The sequence below is a fragment of the Lathamus discolor genome, chromosome 12, assembly GCF_037157495.1.
Source record: "Lathamus discolor isolate bLatDis1 chromosome 12, bLatDis1.hap1, whole genome shotgun sequence".
NCBI classification, from domain to species: Eukaryota; Metazoa; Chordata; class Aves; order Psittaciformes; family Psittacidae; genus Lathamus; species Lathamus discolor.
In genome coordinates this window covers 402,115-422,117 of record NC_088895.1, presented here as the reverse complement: position 1 = coordinate 422,117, position 20,003 = coordinate 402,115, and the positions used below count along the sequence as shown (strand labels likewise).

The window sequence follows — 20,003 nt, the reverse complement described above, 5'->3', positions numbered from 1 at the left end:
ATTCTGCAGAGGCTGCACTTCTCCTACTTTGTTTGTGCCCTGGTGTTGGGAGCACAAGGAAAGGGCACCAGGGTGCCTCACTTTTGTCTTAAAGTGCCAGTTTTGACAAATCCCTTATAGAGAACAAGTCAACCCACTACTTCCAGGGTGGTGCTCTTGGGTGGCACAGAGGTGATACAAAGGTTTTTCAGCTTTAGCTGAGCAGGCATACCCAGCGCAGATTTATATAGAGATATATATTATATCGATCATGTAGATGTGGATATATCATAAAATCATAGAATAGTTTGGGCTGGACAGGATCTTCAAAGGTCATCTAGTCCAACCCCCCTGCATAGATAGATAGAGAGATAGAGATAGAGATGATAGAGATACAGGTTATGTAGATATACAGATAGATATATAGATAAAGATGGAATAGATATATCTAGCTAGAGATACAGATAGATAGAGATATATACAGATATATCCGATAGTTACTCCTTGCTTTCCGTGCAAGCAAACACTCTTTGTAAACAAATTCAACCACTACATTTGAACCCTCATCCCCAGGCACAAGCTCCTCACATTCTCAGATATGTTTCCCTCGCTCCTTAAAATGTTTGTGCATAGCTTACGTGTTTCCAGTTGCTATCAGCAGCTTGTTGTATTCCATCTTAAATCCATCCTTGAACACAGCTGTCTTGTTCTTGACATCCACAGCCACAACCTGAAATCATTCCTAAAGTATGTTAAGGGATGAAACCCCAGCCATTCACTCAGCTCCCAGCCCAACCATAGAATCACAGAATCATAGAATAGTTCTGGTTGGAAAGGACCTTAAGATCACCCAGTTCCAATCCCCCTGCCATGGGCAGGGACACTTCACACTAAACCATCCCACCCAAGGCTCTGTCCAACCTGGCCTTGAACACTGCCAGGGATGAAGCATTCACAATTTCTTTGGGCAGCCCATTCCAGTGCCTCACCACCCTTACAGTAAAGAACTTCCTCTTTATATCCAATCTAAACTTCCCCTGTTTAAGTTTGAACCCATTACCCCTTGTCCTGTCTCTACAGCCCCTAATGAAGAGTCCCTCCCCAGCATCCCTATTGCCACCCTTTAGATACTGGAAGGCTGCTATGAGGTCTCCACACAGCTTCTCTTCTCCAGGCTGAACAGCCCCAACTTCCTCAGCCTGTCTTCATACGGGAGGTGCTCCAGCCCCTGATCATCCTCGTGGCCTCCTCTGGACTTGTTCCAAGAGTTCCATGTCCTTTTTATGCTAAGGACACCAGAACTGCACACAATGCTCCAGGTGAGGTCTCACAAGAGCAGAGCAGAGGGGCAGGATCACCTCCTTCGACCTGCTGGTCACGCTCCTTTTGATGCAGCCCAGGATACGGTTGGCTTCTGAGCTGCAAGCTCACACTGCAGCCGGCTCATGTTCATTTTCTCATCGACCAGCACCCCCAAGTCCTTCTCTGCAGGGCCGCTCTGAATCTCTTCTCTGCCCAGTCTGTAGCTGTGCCTGGGATTGCTCCGACCCAGGTGTAGGACCTTGCACTTGTCATGGCTGAACTTCATAAGGTTGGCATCTGCCCACCTCATAAGCGTGTCGAGGTCCCTGTGGATCCCATTCCTTCCCTCCAGGATATCAACCGGACCACACAGCTTGGTGTCATCAGCAAACTTGCTGAGGGTGCACTCAATCCCACTGTCCATGTCAGCAACGAAGATGTTAAACAAGACTGGTCCCAACACCGATCCCTGAGGGACACCACTGGTCTCCAGCCGGACATCGAGCCATTGACCACGACTCTTTGTGTGCGGCCATCCAGCCAGTTCTTTATCCACCGAGTGTTCCATCCATCAAATTGGTATCTCTCCAATTTAGAGACAAGGATGTTGTGTGGGACAGTGTCAAATGCTTTGCACAAGTCCAGGTAGATGACATCAGCTGCTCTACCCCTCTCCATCAGTTCCATAGTCCCATCATAGAACGCCACCAAATTGGTCAGGCAGGATTTCCCCTTAGTGAAGCCATGCTGGCTGTCACCAAGCACCTTGTTGTTTTCCATGTGCCTTAGCATGCTGTCCAGGAGAATGTGCTCCAAGATTTTGCCAGGCACAGAGGTGAGACTGACTGGTCTGTAATTCCCCGGGTCTTCCATTCTCCCCTTCTTGAAAATGGGGGTTGTATTTCCCTTTTTCCAGTCGTGGGGAACTTCACCTGACTGCCATGATTTTTCAAATATGATGGCCAGTGGCTTAGCAGCTTCATTCGCCAGCTCCTTCAGGACCCACGGATGGATTTCATCAGGTCCCATGGACTTGTGCATGTTCAGATTTTTAAGATGGTCTCAAACCAGATCCTCTCCTACAGCAGGCCCAAGGTCTTCATTCTCACAGTCCCTGCATCTGCCTTCCAAGACTTGGGTGGTGTGGTCAGAGCATTTCCCAGTGAAGACTGAAGTAAAGAAGTCATTGAGAACCTCAGCCTTCTCCAAATCCAGGGTAGCCAGTTCTGATGATAGCTTCTGGAGAGGGCCCATGTTGTCCCTAGTCTCTTTTATTTGCAATGTACCTATAGAATCCCTTCCTGTTATCTTTCACATCCCTAGCCAAGTTTAATTCTAACTGGGCCAAACCAACCTATCAGTTCTTAGTCCCCTGTGTTCTTGTGCACTGCTTAGCCAACCCAGACCTTAAATATTCCTGTTTACCTTTTCACAGACCTTTGAAGATCTCACAGTATAAATAAAATACTGGGGAGGAATGTTCAAGCCATCACAGTCTGCACTGCTTGCAGGCTGGTTATCCTCATCAGAGGACACTTGATCACCCCAGATCCATGTGAGGAAGTTCCCAAATGGCAGGTAAGGAATGATGGTCACTGCAGAGTTTGCACAGGGTGTCCTTCCTGCCACATGAGGAACTGCATTAACTGTAGTCTGGAACAACCACAGGCAACCTCTATGCTGTGGGAGACCCAACATTTCTGCAACACAACCAGTGAGCTATGAACAGAGCCAGCTGCCACATCTCCTAAACACAGCCCTTGTGTGTCAGCACCTGCAGAAGGTGGCCTGCAGGTACACACAGCACTCTCCTTACCGGCATTTCGGTCAGGACTTCAATGTCGTAGCTGCGGAAGAACTCCTTGGGGCGCAGGGCGATCTGCTCCGGGTGGGAATCCATCGACTGCAAAAAAGCCATTCTCCTGTCAGTCACTGTGGTTGAACAGGCAAGGGGAGAAATGCCTATTATGAACCCCAGTCAGTAGCCTGAAGTCAGTCCTTATGGCATGGGCTAAAAGAGTTGATGCACAGTGGCTGGAATCAAAGCCTGGTCAAGTAAAAGTCATCACAAGATGCCGGACTGGTTCCTTCTTCCTGCTTGACACTGCGGTGGCACTGACTGGCCAAGGAAGGACCACAGCAAACACTTTTGGGTGCAAAGAGGCTCTCACTGCAGCTACTCATAGTCCATGGGGGACAAAAGAAAACCCCCATTATTTGGAAGACAACCAGCTGGAAAACAGCAAGGTCCTTATCCCTGGAGTTGAGTGGAGAGTTTAACAGACCATGCAGAACATCTCTGCTGTGTGAGATGTTCTTACCATTTAATGGCAAGTGGAAAAGGCAGTCAGAGACTCACATGGTGGGGATGAATGTAGGGAGAGCTGCCTGCCTGGGACATGCACTGTGAGCTTCCCTGAGCTCCCCGGCACATCCCTGTGACTCCTGGATGCAGGTTTCAGGCAGCTGCTCCTCACCCCAAGTGGGTCCTGTCCAAGCACAGGAACGGATCAAATGTTCTCAAAAAGTCACGTGTATATTTGCCTTCCCTTGAAAATGACTTTGCCTTGGGTCTGGAAGCAGAGTCAGAGCAACCAAGACAGAAAGGGTAATACATATACCTCCTGTTCTGAGGTTATCTCCAGTCTTTGAGACCAAGTGCTGCTGTCCAACCTGAGCTGCTCTCTGGTATCATGTAAAACTTAAGAATCAATAATGAAAAATGCAATTAGAAGATCATCTTGTGTCTACAATAGAATGCAAAATGAAATGATTGACAGAAAAAGTGATCTTTGCACTGCAGTCAAGTTATCCAGTTGTGATAGTGACTGATAATCCCAATAATCAGGGCATGGAGCACCACTGGGCAGGAAGAACTGTGCAGTCATTAAAGACCTGGCAGACTACACATTTTTTCCACATGTCCCATTTCATTGCCCTAAAGATTTTGATCCAGAAACACGATAAAAGGATCCATCTAGGTGCAAGCTGCCCAAGTCAGCTATAGATAGGCCTGTGACGAATCATAGGCTCATAGAATGGCTTGGGTTGGAAGGGACCTTCAAGCTCCTCCAGTTCCAACCCCCTGTCATGGGCAGGGACCCCTTCCATTGGAGCAGCTTGCTCCAAGCCCCTGTGTCCAACCTGGCCTTGAGCACTGCCAGGGATGGAGCAGCCACAGCTTCTCTGGGCACCCTGTGCCAGCGCCTCAGCACCCTCACAAGGAAGAACTCCCTTGTTCCTGTGCTGGAGCACTCAGCTCAGAGATTTAACAATTCCTGTTATGTTTCATGTTTCAGTCACCAATAGAAAATGAAATTCAAGGGAGAACCACAGTTGGGATGAACAAGGAAGAAGAAATGTGCTGCTACAGTACATGGGGAAAGGTCCTACAGCAAGTTTTAAAACAGGGAAGGAATGTGAGATTCCCAAAGTGATACAAACCTTACTGAGCTTTGGTCTGTCATAGGGGAGGTGTCTGTCCATCGTGCACATCACAATCCTGTCTGAGAAACCCTCCTGGCGCAAGGTCTCTGCACAGAGCAGTCCAGCTGCCCCTAAGGGAGAAGGAAGACTGGTGGCAGCAGTGCAGTGGGCATCTGAAGGTCTGAACCCTTTGATCCTAAACCCCAGCAGCTCTGCCGCATGCCAGGACAGCTCAGCTGACCTCGGGGACACAGCGTCACACCCTGGCTCTCAGTCAACCAGCTTCGTTTCCAACCCATTCCAGAAATAGGCAAACTCAGTAGATGGGATTCACTCCACCAAACTCCATCCACCCCAGCTTTCTACAAAAACTGCATTACACAACTGGAGCTGGGACAAGAGGGAAGGAAAGAAGTCAGCAGTTTTGCTATTTCATGCAGGAATTTGATATTTTCTGGGAAGATGGAAGAATTTATCTTCAGAGAAGCATCTTGGGGTGAGAGGTTTGGAGCTGCAGGCAGCTGCAGTGGGCTGAGACAGAGATGTGCAAGCTCCAAGAGGAAAAGGTATATCCACATCACAAGATCACCTCAGAGGGCTTTACACTTATCAGCTGTGGAAATCGGGGGTTACTGATGTATGTGGGGAGGGTGCAGAGGGAAGAGGGTTCAGGGCACCCACTAGACAGGACTGTGACTACAAAGCTCCACAGAGCAGGTGGGGACATACATGGTGGTTCCAGCATGTGCCATGCAATACCTGCGCCGACGATCAGCACATTGGTGCTGCTCAGGTTATAGTTGCTCAAGGAGATGCACTTTGCCATCACCTTTGTCCTCCTCTGTGTCTGAAGAGCCTATGCCACCAACAACAGGAAGAAAAGTCATTATCTTTTCTCAGCTTTAACCTGGGTAGCCACATTATTGTCATAAAGCAGACTGGATGAACAGGAAACCGCACCTCTGTAGCCAGTGAGGACTGCAAACCCAAGCACGTCCAAATACCCTTCCACCACCCGGTGTATCACCCCTTTAGAAGGTGTAAAAGAAAAATTCATCCATTGCCTTCTGCAGGTTGATCCAGGTACACAGAGCTGGAGATGGGGGACAGAAGCAGCCCAGGTGTGTTCTTATGCACCTCTGCAACCAACAGGCAAGACGGAAATGCAGAAGTCCTGTCAGGAACTTTATTCTGCACCTGAGCAGAATCTGTACACCTCTGATACCCACAGATGCTGATGGACTTCTCCAGTCTAGCAGAGCACACCCAAAGACCTATGCCACTATAGCCCTGCTCACAGACCCTCTGTTCCCAGCCATTGGAGGCCAAACTCCATTTCTCGTAGAGGAAATAGGCTCAGTCTTCCTCATCATATCCCACTCAAATCAGCTGCTGTAGGAGTGCTGCCATTCAGGTGACCTCTCCGGACCTAACCCAAGTGCTGTATGGGTGCATGTTGTTCTGAGCCACTGGACTCACACACGTGTATGTGCAAATATGCATCAAAAGAAGGCTTCTAGTGGAAAGAAAGGTGGCAGTGGCTTGAATGGGCTTCACATCTGGGGGGATGAGAGCCCTCCCTGTTCACACACCAGAGGGAGCATAGATGACCTCTGTCATTGCCCTGTCACATTCAGACCCAGCAAGACTGCTAGAAGAGTCCTGTTTCCATGGGCCAACTAAATTAAACGTTGCTGTGAGCATGAAGAAACACGAACAAATTCAGGACGAACACGCAGTAAGAGCTGGATCCGTGGACACCCCAGCTCAGGCTTCGGCAGCTGCAGGGGGCTGGGAGGGGGACGCACCACCTCTGCCCTGCTCTACTTGTGCCTCTGTACAAGCTGCTGCTTGAGACAGGACCAGGCTGGGTGGGCCTTTGGTTTACCCATGTTGGATGCTCATGCATCCTCCTGTTCAGGCACTGTTTCCCCTGCCACAGGACCAGAAGAAAAGCATTTCCATCCACCCTGACACACAGCAGAAACTAAAAGCATGGGGCTTGATTCTGGGGTGCCAGTGGCCCCTTACCTGCTTGCTTGCTCGGATGTACACCTTCTCCTTCTCGATCTTCACCTGAGGGTGACAGAACAGCAGCGGTTTGCAGGGCAGTGCATGCCTCTGGCATGAGGAGGGTGATTGCTCCCTCTGTGAACAGCTCATGAACAGTGCAGTGGTCCCACCAGTCTCCTGTGAGAGCAGCTCAGGCCATGGCAGGGTTCGGCCCAGCTCAAGGCTGTGGGATGTTTCCTGTCTTGTGTCAACTGTGCACTGATGGTCAGTCTGAAAACTGATTTCTACCTCTGGCTTATGGCTGGTTCCTCAGTCCCACCCCACTCCTTATCAAAGGCCTCCCAGACAGTGCACCTTCACCTCCGGGTTCCCAGGAGGTGCCCAGTGCCCACGGGTGGAAGCAAGGGGAGCACCTCTACTATGAGGAAAGGCTGAGTTCGTGTTATTCAGCCTGGAGAAGGCTCCAGGGAGACCTTATTGCAACCTTTCAATACGTAAAGGGGGCTTACAGAAAAGATGGGGACAGACTTTTTAAAAAGGCCTGTAGTGATGGGACAAGGGGTGATGGTTTTAAACTGAAAGAGGGGAGATCTGGATTGAACATAGGGAAGAAACATTTTACTGTGAGGGTGCTGAGGCGCTGGCACAGGGTGCCCAGAGAAGCTGTGGCTGCCCCACCCCTGGCAGTGCTCAAGGCCAGGTTGGACACAGGGGCTTGGAGCAAACTGCTCCAGTGGAAGGGGTCCCTGCCCGTGGCAGGGGTTGGAGTTGGAGGAACTTTAAGGTCCCTTCCAACCCAAACCAGGCTGGGATTCTGCGATTTCCTCTGCTTCTGCAGAACGAAGGTCTCACCTGGAACCTGGGTAAGCTGTCCAAGCCAGGGAAGTCCTCTATGTCACCTGTGCTGATGTTGAAGCAAGCTCCATGCCAGGGACAGCGGACTCTTCCTTTGGACAAAACCCCTGCAGGGAACATGGCGATGCAGAGTTGGTGCTGCCCTGAAGCTGTCTCCAGTCCCTGCCTGCAGCCCATGGAGATGAAGCTGCTGTGACATGGCCAGGGCAGGGTGGCAGAGGGAGGTCTCCCTCTGACTGTCCTCGTGGTGGTGGACTCCTTGCTTTCTACTGAAGCAGGGCTGACCTCCCGACAGCTGAAGGTTGGTGCCCAGGGCCTCCTGCAGTGGCAGGAGCTGTCCTCCTCAAGGTTCACCCTCTGCGACATGTCCCCATGACACTCCTTTACCCAGGGGTGTGATCTTTCCTACAGGACATGTGGCAGCTGTTGTGGACCTGGATGCTCAACAGTATCTTGGCTACTTGATGTGGAGTTATCTTCCCTCACACATGGGACTGCAATAGAGGCTGAACAGTTATGAACTGAGATCCTGAATAAGCTATCCCAGCTGGAATGCCCTCACTGACAGTGCCCTTCCAGCACATCAGAGCACAGCTCCAGAGCTGTCTGCTCTGCCTGGAATATAACCTTGCTCTGTGGCAGGGCCTGGGGCTGCAGCCTCCCGGCTCTTGTCGTTGCCTCCACAAGCCCCATGAGCATCCAGAGCAAGCAGCACCTCAAGCAGACCATCACTTGTTTAGAGCAGGCATGTTTCAGAAGAGATCCTGACACAGCATGGGACCTTCCCCCAGCCAAGGAAGCACAGGACATGCCGGAGCCACGAGCTCGCTCCTCACAAGTGCTTGCTCAGAGGCTGCTACCTTGGACCTAGGCTTTTCCTGCCTTAAAGCTCTGGTTCACAGCCCTGTAACCCAGTCAGTCCTGTGCTTGCACCTTCCGTTGCCAAGGCACAGCAGTGCCACATCTCACCACCCACATGCTGGGATGCAGGAGCATTACTTCTGCAGCAAGTCCTGTATTCCCCAGTGAGATCCCTGTGTGAGCAGCCAGCCTGCAGTGTCAGGGCTGTGACTGCAGGTCTCTGAAAGGCAGATGGGCTCCTCTGCCCCGAGAGGGGCTAAGAGCATCCCCTCCTGCACCCAGCACTGTGCAACATGGGAACCCACTTCAACACCCCACCATCCCACTTCAACACCCTATCATCCCACAGCAACATCTCACTATTCCACAAAATTCCACCAGCAACATTTCTTTTTGCGACTGAAAGGATCCCATCAGCCCAAAGAGCTCCCCCCCCCACCCCCGTCAGGATGTGATTTACAGGAGCTGTGGGTTTGTGGGATTTTTTTATGGAACAACATAAGGGGACGATTTTTCCCCTTTAAGACATTTTTTAAATTCAGTGGCTGGAACTGGTGAACAGAATGTGAAAAGCCCCATAAAGCCAGGCTTTGTGTAGGGACAGCGAGCTGCAGCTCTTTCAAACCATCCAGAAAGGCTCAGCTCCAGCTGAAGAATGAAGCAGAAGCTGAATTTAATGGTGCCCATGCTAGTTTTTAACTCAAAGTCACCCAAGGAATGCACAGCCCTGTGACAGGCTGTGACAAGCTGAGACAGGCAAGCGGGGCTCACCAGCAAACCAGACCTGTGGCAAAGTGCTCCCAGGAGGTTTGTGCACCCCCAGCTCCCTGTACATGCTTTCCCTCAGTGAGAACATACCAAGGTGATGCTGAGTGAGGGCACAGCACTGCCCTGTGCCCAGCAGCGCAGCCAGATGGACACTGGCAGATTGGCTCCTGCCAATATTCCGACACTCTCAGTCTCCGAGGAAGTGACACAGACTGACCTTTGACCAGTGGAGCCCCATAGTGGGGACACTTGTGTCCCACGGCGTGGAACTCGCCGTTCTCCTTGATGAGCAGAGCCTTCCCGCAGCCCAGGTCCACTTCCCGCATCCTGGGGAGGAGGAGCATGGAAAACACATAGCAGAGCATCCACCACGCCCTGGCCCAGCCCTGGTCCCACCAGGCTCCCCCTCCCCTTCAGCCTGCTCACCACCAGCTCTAGCGGAAGTACAGGCCTGGGTCACTCCTGTCACCAAGCCAGCTTTGGAGCTGGCTCTACTGCTCCCAGCCTGGGCACATCCAAGCTGGGCCATTGAAGGGCAGCTTCTCATCCATCACCATGTTGGGCGGTGGCCCAAAGCACCACCTCAGTTGCTCAGGAAGTGACTTGATGTCTCCACCCAAGTGCAGGGGGTCAGAATAAAGCTTTCCAGCATGTAGTGGGAGCAAGAAACCAAACTGGTTCCACTGTGACACCTCCCCTCCTCACCCTAGTGGCGCTGCCAGGCTGGTGTTCACTTGCTCAAAGCAAACACAACATTTCTCAGCCTTGAAATCCAGGACAGGCGGTTCTGACCCCTGGTGTATTCCAGCCTTGGGGTCATGCTCGGGGCCTGGCTACATCCCAGGTCACCAAGGTGGGTCACCTTTTCCCCAGAACTCCAGGCATCTCCATGTACCCTTCTCACTACCTCCTGGAAATCTCTGCATCCTGGAGGGGCTTTGCCTCTGTGCTGCTGCTGGCAGAGCCTTCCAGCTAACCATGGAGGAAAGCCGGGAGACATGGAGTGAGACCTCATTCTGCAGACAGCTGGAACACAGAGCTGCTGTTCCCTGGAAACTTTCCCTCTTCCAGCCAGAAAGCCTGTCCCTGCTTGGTCTTGATCTGGAAATCCTGGTTGTTCCCATTGCACAAAATGTACCATCTCTACAGCAAGCCTGGCATGTTGCATTTCATGTACCGAGTACCTCACTGCGCACACAGCAAATCCCATGTGCTTAGGAAAGCTATTGGCCATGTGTGAGCCCTAAATGCTGTTCATGTACTACAGGTCTCAGGGTCTCAGAAGAATGGGGCTCACTTTGCATGCTCATTCCTATTTTGGTAACATCTCAGCAGAGCCCTGTCACTTGCACCCAGGCTAGAGACACTTGCCCTGCTCTCTGCTTCACAGCCATGGAGATGAGACCAGGGCTCAATGTACCAGCACCCCTGTGCAACTTTCAAAACCATCCTGGGCAAGTCTTTGTGCAGGTGCATGCTCCACCTGCATCAACTGTCCCACTGGAGTAACAGCAAACGCTCCCGTCCTTGCCACCACAGGTGAGAGCAGCAGCAGAGCTCGCCAGGAGGAGAGCTCCTGCCCCTGGAAGCTGTTTTGTCCCAGTAAATTGGCAGCCGCACTCCGGAGCAATGCAGCTCTGCTCCCTCCCTGTGCAGGACATTTGGCACTTGGAAGCCCCTTGGTCAGCACAAGGGGAATAGAGCAGTACAAGTCCTGCTGCATTCCTCAGCTGTGCAGTACTTCAGATAAACCCTGTGGTTAAATGACAACCATAACTCTATGGGAAGATAGATAAGATAAGTGAAAGAGTTTACAACTTACCCAAGGACCTGTGTGACCTGAGGGAGTCAAAAAGAAGACCTGGTGTCTTCAAGGCAACACACAGCCACCTGCATGCTCCTGATCCCACCCTCACTGCAGAGGATGATTTGTGCTGTGCTGCTCCCTGCTGAGCTATTTACACAAGTTGGGAATTTGCCCTGTTGCCCCATTCCACCCCACACCTGGGAAGCACCAGCTAAAACTCATCTCTGAGCTTTGCTCAGAGGACCTTTGCTCAGAGGGAGCACTGAGGCTTCTTTCTGTCTGTAGCTCACTGATGTCCCTGCAGTAAGCCTGCTGGGAGGCTGTCTGGGCACAGCAGCAGCAGAGTTTATCATCCAGTATCTTTTATGGTTACGCTGAGACCATCTTGGTACCAGAAAGACAGAAATGATGGCATGAAAGAGTATGTTGAATGCTTGCAGACTCCACCAGCACAAGGTAGAGGTGCCCAAACATTTGTGCAGTGCTCTATGTTGCTGCTGTGCCTATGTACCCCCTGCCCAGCATGCCCCTTGAGAGGAGGGATTGAGAGGCTTTACCAGGATGGAAAATCCCTCTGGTTACCAGAGTCAGAAGGGGTTCCTTTGGCCTGGCCCATTGCTTACATGAGCTATGGGACCTTCTTGCAGCACCTCTGTTTTCAGCTAAACTTAGCCTGCTCGGAAAAAAGCTGTTGCCACCTTGAACTGCAAATGGTGCAAGCCCATACTGCACTTGGTGGCGTGTTCCAGTACCTGGGTGCACACACAGCTGAAGTGTGAGCTTTGTTTCTAGACCGGTGGCTGTTTTAGCTGCAGAGCTCCCTGCTACAACCATCTGCAGCCAGGTAGGTTTTCACAGACTGCAGCCAGCTCCCTCCTCACCATCCCTGTGACCAGCAGAGCTTTTTAAATCATTGAATCATTGAACGGTTTCAGTTGGAAAGGATCTTAGGATCAACCTGTTGAGAAATTCTGCTACAGAACATCCCATCTTTTGAAGACAAGGCCCAGTGCAGATCGTGCAGGGAGCAGCAGACTGTCTGGTTAAAGAAAAGTTGTCACTTGTCCGTGACGTCATTTTTTTAAGATGAAGAAGCTTATTTTACCAAGTCATCATCTCTAGAACCTCTGAAGAACAGACACGGGGTTCAGTTTGGGGTAGAAGGTCTCTCAGTTCTACCTGTAAAAATTGTAGGCACTTACTGTCCATTCTCCAGGTCCTTCACGTGGCACACGGATGCTTCCACCATGTCCTTTGGGTTGTGGTAGGGGTTGCTGGTAATGGGATGCTCCTCAAGATGATAATGCCGGGCAGTCCCATTGACTTTGTAGATCAGGGGGCTGGTTTTCCCATTGGGTGACATCTCCTCCTTGCTTCTCTCCTTCTCAGGTATCACAACTTCAATTTTTACTTCAACTGCAGGAGCAAAGAGACAACTTTATTCAAATGAAGCCAGAGGTTTTGTGGCCATTCTCCCTCCTTCCCTGGGCTACAAAAGGGGCTGACACACACCAGAATATTCCTTTGTTGGCTTGCTTGGGAAGATAGAACATTTAGTATCAAACTCAGCTTGATTACCCCAGCCCATTATTCCACTGTTCTTTCTCCGTCAAGCACATTTGCATGCATAAAGTACATATTCTTGCAAGCAAACGTCAGTCATCAGTGCAAAACAAGCCCTCAGTCACAGTTCCTGTCCTGTTTAGTGGAAAACAGCTTCAGGCATCTAAATGTGAGGCCATGGGGCTCAGACTTCAGAAAACCCTTGAACTGTTGGTAGGTTACACTAACTGAAAGAGAAAGGCGGAACTGTGTGGTTGGTAAAGCTGCTTCAGTAGATGGAAACCATTTAATAAGGCACTAGAAATATCCAAAATTATTTTGCATGGGGTTTCCAGCATGGAGTGAAACTTCAGCATCAAGTGAGAAAATCCACTGGTGAGGCGCTGGCACAGGGTGCCCAGAGAAGCTGTGGCTGCCCCATCCCTGGCAGTGCTCAAGGCCAGGTTGGACACAGGGGCTTGGAGCAAGCTGCTCCAGTGGAAGAGGTCCCTGCCCGTGGCAGGGGTTGGAGCTGGAGGAGCTTTAAGGTCCCTTCAACCCAAACCAGGCTGGGATTCTGTGATGCCAAGGCAGTCCCTTTGCTGGGTACCTGCTGGCAGCTGTGCTGCTGCTGTGGAGCTCCAAGAATAAATCTGCTCACAGCAATATTTTATCTTCATGTTTTTTAATGCGTATTTGAACATTTGCAGGAGCTCCTGCAGGTGCCACACTGCAACAGAGGTTCACACTGTCTGCTGGTTCAGTGTGGATACACAGAAAATGGCTTTACTGGATCTGTTCATCAGACCCCCTGGTTAATCTTGCCCCTGGTGGGTCTGGCACTTGGATCAACCTCCCCCTTGACCTTTTATTCCATTGTCCTCTCCAGGGACTTGAAACAAGCAGCGTGAGGCAACAGGGAAACCTGGGAAGACCCAGCACCCTTCTCTTGCTGCAGGGCTTGTCTTGCTCTTCTGAGGCATGTTGTTCCCTCCCTTTGCTTTTCCTTAACCTGTTTATGTCATGAGCTTTAGTTTTTATCTTCTGCACAGCTTCTCCTGTTCATGACATTTCTAAGATGAGGAAAGCTCAACAACCTCCATTTTGCTTGAGATGCTTCCTCAGTCTCTGGCACTTACCCCCTGCATCTCTATAGAACTCCCTGGGGTATATTATGAATATTAATGGCTTTAGTTCTATGAAATCCCTGGGAGCTGAGGTGATGGGTTTGACTTTATAATGTGAGAGCTCATCACTGGTTTCCTCTGGTGCTCCTGTAGCCAGCTCACCCCAGGCACGGGGGTGCGAGCATGTGTGCTCCCCTCTGGGGAGCTTGGATGAACATCTGCGCATCTTCACCTGGGGGGCTGAGGAGAGCCCCTGGGCTCCCTCACCACTGCGTGGGGATGGGGGGACTGACAGCACATCCTTGTCTAGCAGGAAGACACAAAGGGGCAGCCCCCGCTGTGCCTTGCTCCATCACTGCTGGTGGCAGCGCGCAGGGTGGCTGGTAGGGCTGAGGGGTCCCACTGGCTCTGGTGTCCCTTCTGATGGTCAGGGGCAGTTCCTGCTTGTCCCTGGGTCCCCTGGTCCACAGTAAGGGATGATTTTATTGTCAAACCTGTTCAGTGGTGTACACCGAAGTAAAACGGCTATCCTTGCTTTTCATAGAATCCCAGACTGGTTTGGCTTGCAAGGGACCAGCTCCAACCCCTGCCACAGGCAGGGATACCTTCCACTAGAGCAGCTTGCTCCAGGTTGCTGGGCTTAAACCATGACATCTTCCCACAGCCAACACAGAGTAAACCCACTACCATGGGACAGGTCTGGGGGCTCACTGTCCCCCCCAGAGCTGAGCTCTCCAGGCACCCCCCAGGCTCAAGCATGCTGCCTCTGAACTGCAAACCTCGATGACAACAACCTCAGGTGATCTCAAAGAGACTCCAAACCCAAATTGCTATTAACAATAGCAGAGCTATCAACAAAGCAATTATGTCAGACATGCCCAGTTCTACCTTCCTCCTCCAGATGCCCTGCTCAGCACATGCCACACTCCCAAAACACAGGAGGTAGGAGTTGCCAGCCAAACCTGGGGGCACCTCAGAGCAAAGCGTCCCCTCCAGCAGTGGGCAGCATCCCTGTGAAGGGGACACATCCCCTGCTCAGACCCAAAGGCCCCTCTGTACGAGGACGAAGCACCCCGCAGACACGATGTGCCATGCTGGAACTGCCTCCCCATCACGAGCTGAGCCCAGCAGAGTGCAAAGGAAAATACCCACCACCTCACAGGGTTTGGAAGCTGCTCTCCCATGCACGGTGAAGCAATGGTGCTGCTGCAGCTCACACCAGCCAGCCCCTGCCCCACCACAGGTCCCTTCACTCTCACCCTGAGCTGGCTGCCTCTCCCAGAGCAGGCGTTGGGATCCCATACAGGCTGCCAGCTGGCAGCTACTGCGGATGCACCACACTTGCACAGGGAAAAGCAGGGCAAAAATGATGCAGAGACTGAGACTGGGGCCAGCAGCAGAGGATCCGGCTGCACAGGGCTCTGCAGCACCAGAGGGAACAGCAGATGACGTCACTGCTTGAATATGATAAATACTTGAATATAATGAATATAATTAAACACTTCAGTACCAGGACGGGCTCAGGCGCTGCTGCAGCACCTCAGGGCTTGTCTCCAGAACAGCCAGCACAGCTATTTACTGTTGCAGGACTCCACTCCCCAAAGCTCTGGTACTTGTGATCTGCTCATCAGGAGTTCTTCGTGTGCGCAGTGTCAAGGTTATCTCGAGATACACTGAGGATACCCAGGGAGGGGACCGAGGGTCTCTCTCAGATAGAAGATGGAACAGACAAGGACCTCCTGTACATATTTCAAAAGCACCTAAATAAATTCTGATGACTTCAGGCTGCATCTGAAATAGTCCCCTCACGTTGCGACAGCACTGGTGGAGAAAACAGCCCTGCTCTGTCCCTGCATGGTTTGCTTCTCCTGCATACAGGGGGTATGGGGTTTTCAGAAAGTAGGAAGCCCACTGCTCTGCTCTGGTGGTGCAGGGGAGTGACAAACAGCACTGAAAGCTGTGAAACCTCTTTGCCAGAACAATCAGCATCTGCAAACGCATGTTTACCTCACTGGTTGTATAACCACCCTGATGAGGCTCCGCAGGCAGCAGTGTGCTAACCAGGGATGGGGAAAGGCTTGTCAAAAGCCTTTGAAGTCTGCTAATGAAAAGCAGAGCTGCAGAGAAAGCCTTACATTGCAGGGTGGCATTTTCAGTCATTCAGTCCTGCTATGCAAATAACAGCTCTCTCTGAAAATCTGCCCTTCAGGAAATGTGCCTGCAGAGCGCTGTTATCCATCCACTGGCCCAAGACTAAACACAACTTTGCTGATGGTACATGAAATAAAGTGGAGCTGCCAGCAGAGTTTGTCTCAAGTTTAGTGAACAAAGACATTTATTCTCGGATGCATTTTCACTCCTTAAATGTTTCAAGGAAGGCTATAACCAGTAAGGGTTTTCGCAAAAGAAGACTTAGAGCTCACAGTGTCCAATGCTGTTACCTTGGCTCTGCAGTGACCCATAAAGTCATCACAGTGCAGGTCTAGGGCAGAAAACCACCTTAACATTGTGGATGCTGAGTGAAACCCCTCACAATTGGGCATAAGCACATAACAAGGACAAGGTTGTCCTTCAGCTCCCTCTTAGGTGGCCAAAATAAGCTGCAAGATGACAGCTCTCCTTGTAGGGAGCTTTGGTAACACTGACTGCACCAGCATCCATTTCCAGGGGACTAGCACTGGGGTTATGTGGGTGCTGCTGGGTATGATGAGCTTGCCCTGTCCACCCTGGCCTTGATCACTGACAGAGATGGGGCAGCCACAGCTTCTCTGGGCACCCTGTGCCAGCGCCTCAGCACCCTCACAGGGAAGAGCTTCTGCCTAAGAGCTCAGCTCAGTCTCTGTTCTTTCAGTCAGATTTATCCAGGAGAGGGTTTTGACCAAACTGTGTCACAGCATCACTGGTAAAGGAGAGTGCAAGGGCACACACTCATGGCACATGGGAAATCCAGAGAGTGGAGCAGCCCCAGGATCTGGCCTGGTTGGTGGGACTGAGAAAGCACCAGGAAATCAAGCAGTAGGTGGTCCTGCTTCTTCCCTGGTCATTTTCTTCCAGCAGGGACAAAACTAAGGGCTGCCCAGTGAGTGCCAAAGCTGGGGCAGTAAGGAAGGTGCTGGAGCCATGTACGAGGACTATAGGGGGACAGACAAACCCACCCTGGGGCATGAGGGGGCAGAAATAGTGAGGGTAGTGGGAGCATGAGGAGACAGGACAGGGAAGACCTGGCAGGGGGTGCTTGGATGGGTTGGAGGGTGCAATCCACCCCCAGCAGCCCCCAGCACCTTTGCAGCCCCAGCACAGCTTCCTGCAGGAGGGAGAGTATAGAGGAATGTGGGGGGATTAAGGGGCTGGTAATCCTCCCTGCAGGAGTGAAGAATTAACATTCCCGGTGGCAGCGGCTGCCTCTGACCTACTTCTCCCCATGGGATGGAAGCAGTCACCTGGTTTGGGTTTGGAGAAGCATCCTCCCATGGCGCTGGGTGAGGCGGGGTTAGCGGGCAGGTCAGCACAGCTGCAGGCACATCTCGGCTGATACACCACTGCTCACTGCTCACCGGCCTGAGCTCCACGTTGGTCACAACCTGCACCGGGCAGAAAAGCTCCATGAGCACTGGCAGCAGGGAATGCGGGGGCTGCAGGGAGCGGAACTCAAGCCAGCGCCTGCGCCAAGCCACAGGTGATGGAGCACAGGGGCATGTCACACGGCGCCCCAGGCACCCTGATGATGCGAGTGACAGGGGGAGATGTGACGCTGGGGTCGCCGTGCTGGAGTCGCAATGAATTCGGGTGTGAAGTTCAAAACTTCAATCATCCTTTCGAAGTTCCAAAACCCCTCCGATCCTTCACATTTAGCCTTTAATCACTTTCCAAAGCCCTGCCTTTGGGAATTAAATCTCTAAGCACGCAGGTCACTGCCCAAATACAATGGTTAAACCATAAAAACATCTCTGGTCAGGTTTGTTTCTTTCATTAGTAGGTGATGGAAAAAGAAATCTATTTCATTGCCCAGTGCTGTAAGTTCCTCCTTTCCAGTAATGCTCATTCCTGCAGAAAACTCATTCACTTTGAAACAATTCTTTGGGAAAGGGGGTTCAATATGAGGCAATATTGCACCAAAACACAATTTTTTGTATTATTAAGACAAGATTTTCTGATGTTCAAGCAGGGCAGGCAAAGAGTCCCCTTCAAGTTGTGTTTATCTCATTAACTGATGGTGCTCTCAGGTAATCACAGGCTAATCATGGAATCAGAGAATGGTCTGGGTAGGAAGGGACCTTCAAAGGTCACCTGGTCCAATCCTCAAAGGCTAAGAATCAGGACAAACCTTTTCAGTTATACTCCTTGCCTGAAAACAGCGATATTCACACAACAAAACTGGCAATAAAACAGAACATTGAATTCTTTTTGCCCATTCACACCTGCACTTGCACTGATTTGCTCTGGGCTTGCCATGTATTTCCCACAAAGCTTTCTGATCTGGGTAGGAAGTTAAAAATGTTTCCGAGGGATATTTTAACACAGGTGAAGAGAGTGTTCAAGATCTCTCCAGTGAGAAGACAACACAGCAGTGCCAGGAGGCAGCACCAAGCACTGTGATTTCTCTCATTTACTTAAGCACCAACTCAAAATATCCAGACTCATGCCTTTGTTTTCAGCTATATCTTTCTAAAACAGACACACTCCTTCCCACAGACCTTCAAACTCCACTTCAGCCGTGCATGGTGTGAGTTCCACCAAGTCCTCGGTGCGTTGCAGGAGCACCCTGAAAGCCTAACGCATGCTGAGTAAGTAATCCAGGCTATAAGAAGGAGAGATGGGTGCCCTGTGTGCCGGGCAAAGCAGACACTGAGGAGTGCCAGGACAGAACCAGGACAAACCAGAACAAAGCCCACACAAGCTTGCCTGCAGACTACAGAGAGTGATGAAATGTGTTGGGAGCCACCAAATGAGCTCATTTGCAAAGGGGGGGAACACGAAATAGAGCAGGGAAGAGCCAAGACCTCTTCTTGCAAGAGCAGCAGCATCCAAGGAAAGCAGCACACCAATATTTATGCAAATGCAAGAAAATGCCATGTAAGAAAGTGCATAAACACAGAGGAAGTTTTGGGAGAACCAGGGAAAAACTGAGGAGTCCCATGCAGTAAGTGCTGTACCAAAACTGGCAGGAAGAAAGGAAAAAAAGTCTTTGTACCAGAGAGACTCAAGCCATTAATGTATCAGTGAGACAGGAAAATAAATTAGTGTAAAACAGAATAAAATGGCATGAAGAGGCTGGCAAAACTGGAGGCAGGAGGTGGGTGCCGAAGAGGAGCCAGTGACCAGGATAAGCTGGGGGTGGGGGTGGGGGTGGGGGTGGGGGGTGCAGGAATCCAGAACGTCTCCAGCATTAATCCAGAAGGGAAAGTAAAACTGCACTTGAGTTCTCACCGAAGTAAGATGCTGCTGTGAGCAGAACTTGAGCCATGAACAGGAGAGCAAAGAGAAAGCTGAAATGAAGATCCTGTCACCTGCACAGATCCTACTCCGAGGTCTGCCACAGCCCAGTTCCCACAACCAAACCCCTGCTGACCCGGAGCAGCCACTTCCTGCAGCAGAAAGTAGACGCTGAGCCAGCAGGACAGGGTTGTCCAGTTGCCCAGGCAGCACTGGAACAAGCCCTTGGGATGCTGCACACGTGGGGGAGCACAGCGGGGACACACAACCATCCACCCCAATCTGCCAGATGTGATGGATGACACAAGAGTGACCCCCAAATGTGCCTCACCTCGATCTTCTCCAAACTCCCCAGAGATATCGATGTGATCTGATGGCTGTGGGACTGGTTTCCAGCTGGTCTGGCCGGTTTCAAAGGGACTTTGGGGGGATGTCAGAGCTCCTGTCCCTAAGTGTCAGCCATGAGTCTGAGATGCCTCTGCTTTGTTTCACCTTAAGGACAGCAATCTGCAGCCATCCCCCCAGGCTTGCATCACAACTGATTTCCCCACTTATGGTACCCCTGGGCCCTTTGGAGACATAAACTGTGCTCAGGGTGACTAAGCCACCCCAACCTCCTACAGCAGAGCACGGTGCATCTCTAGGGGTCCCTCCTCCATTCCTGGAGTTAACCAGGCAAAAGCAAAATGGTTCTTGTAGGATTCCAGCTGATGCTAACAGAGAAGGAGTCAGGCTGCCCACAGCCTCAGTCCCAGCTAGCACAGAGAAATGCTTCAGAAAGTCACCCAAGAGCCAGCTGGTTGCAAGAAGGCATCAGCCTGCCCTGTCAGACCAACATGAAACACAATGGGACCATATCTCTGCTAGCAGCATTCAGAGGTACGGATCTG

General features: G+C 51.2%; 1 protein-coding gene across 2 annotated transcripts in view; it reads right to left on the bottom strand.

The window, feature by feature from the left end:
- Window positions 1–20,003, bottom strand: part of AIFM3 (apoptosis inducing factor mitochondria associated 3) — a 34,418-nt gene that overhangs the window by 8,707 nt on the left and 5,708 nt on the right. The window contains exons 2-10 of one of the 2 annotated variants that reach the window (XM_065692411.1): window positions 17,121–17,261; window positions 12,214–12,427; window positions 9,422–9,531; window positions 7,573–7,682; window positions 6,739–6,783; window positions 5,467–5,563; window positions 4,726–4,838; window positions 3,098–3,184; window positions 618–709 (exon numbers count right to left, since the gene is read on the bottom strand). In XM_065692411.1, coding sequence (XP_065548483.1) covers window positions 618–709; window positions 3,098–3,184; window positions 4,726–4,838; window positions 5,467–5,563; window positions 6,739–6,783; window positions 7,573–7,682; window positions 9,422–9,531; window positions 12,214–12,427; window positions 17,121–17,151 — 899 coding nt within the window. In that variant the 5' untranslated portion in view covers window positions 17,152–17,261. Of the gene's footprint in view, window positions 1–617; window positions 710–3,097; window positions 3,185–4,725; window positions 4,839–5,466; window positions 5,564–6,738; window positions 6,784–7,572; window positions 7,683–9,421; window positions 9,532–11,026; window positions 11,115–12,213; window positions 12,428–17,120; window positions 17,262–20,003 lie in introns of those variants that run through there. The other variant, XM_065692412.1, reaches the window with a different exon arrangement.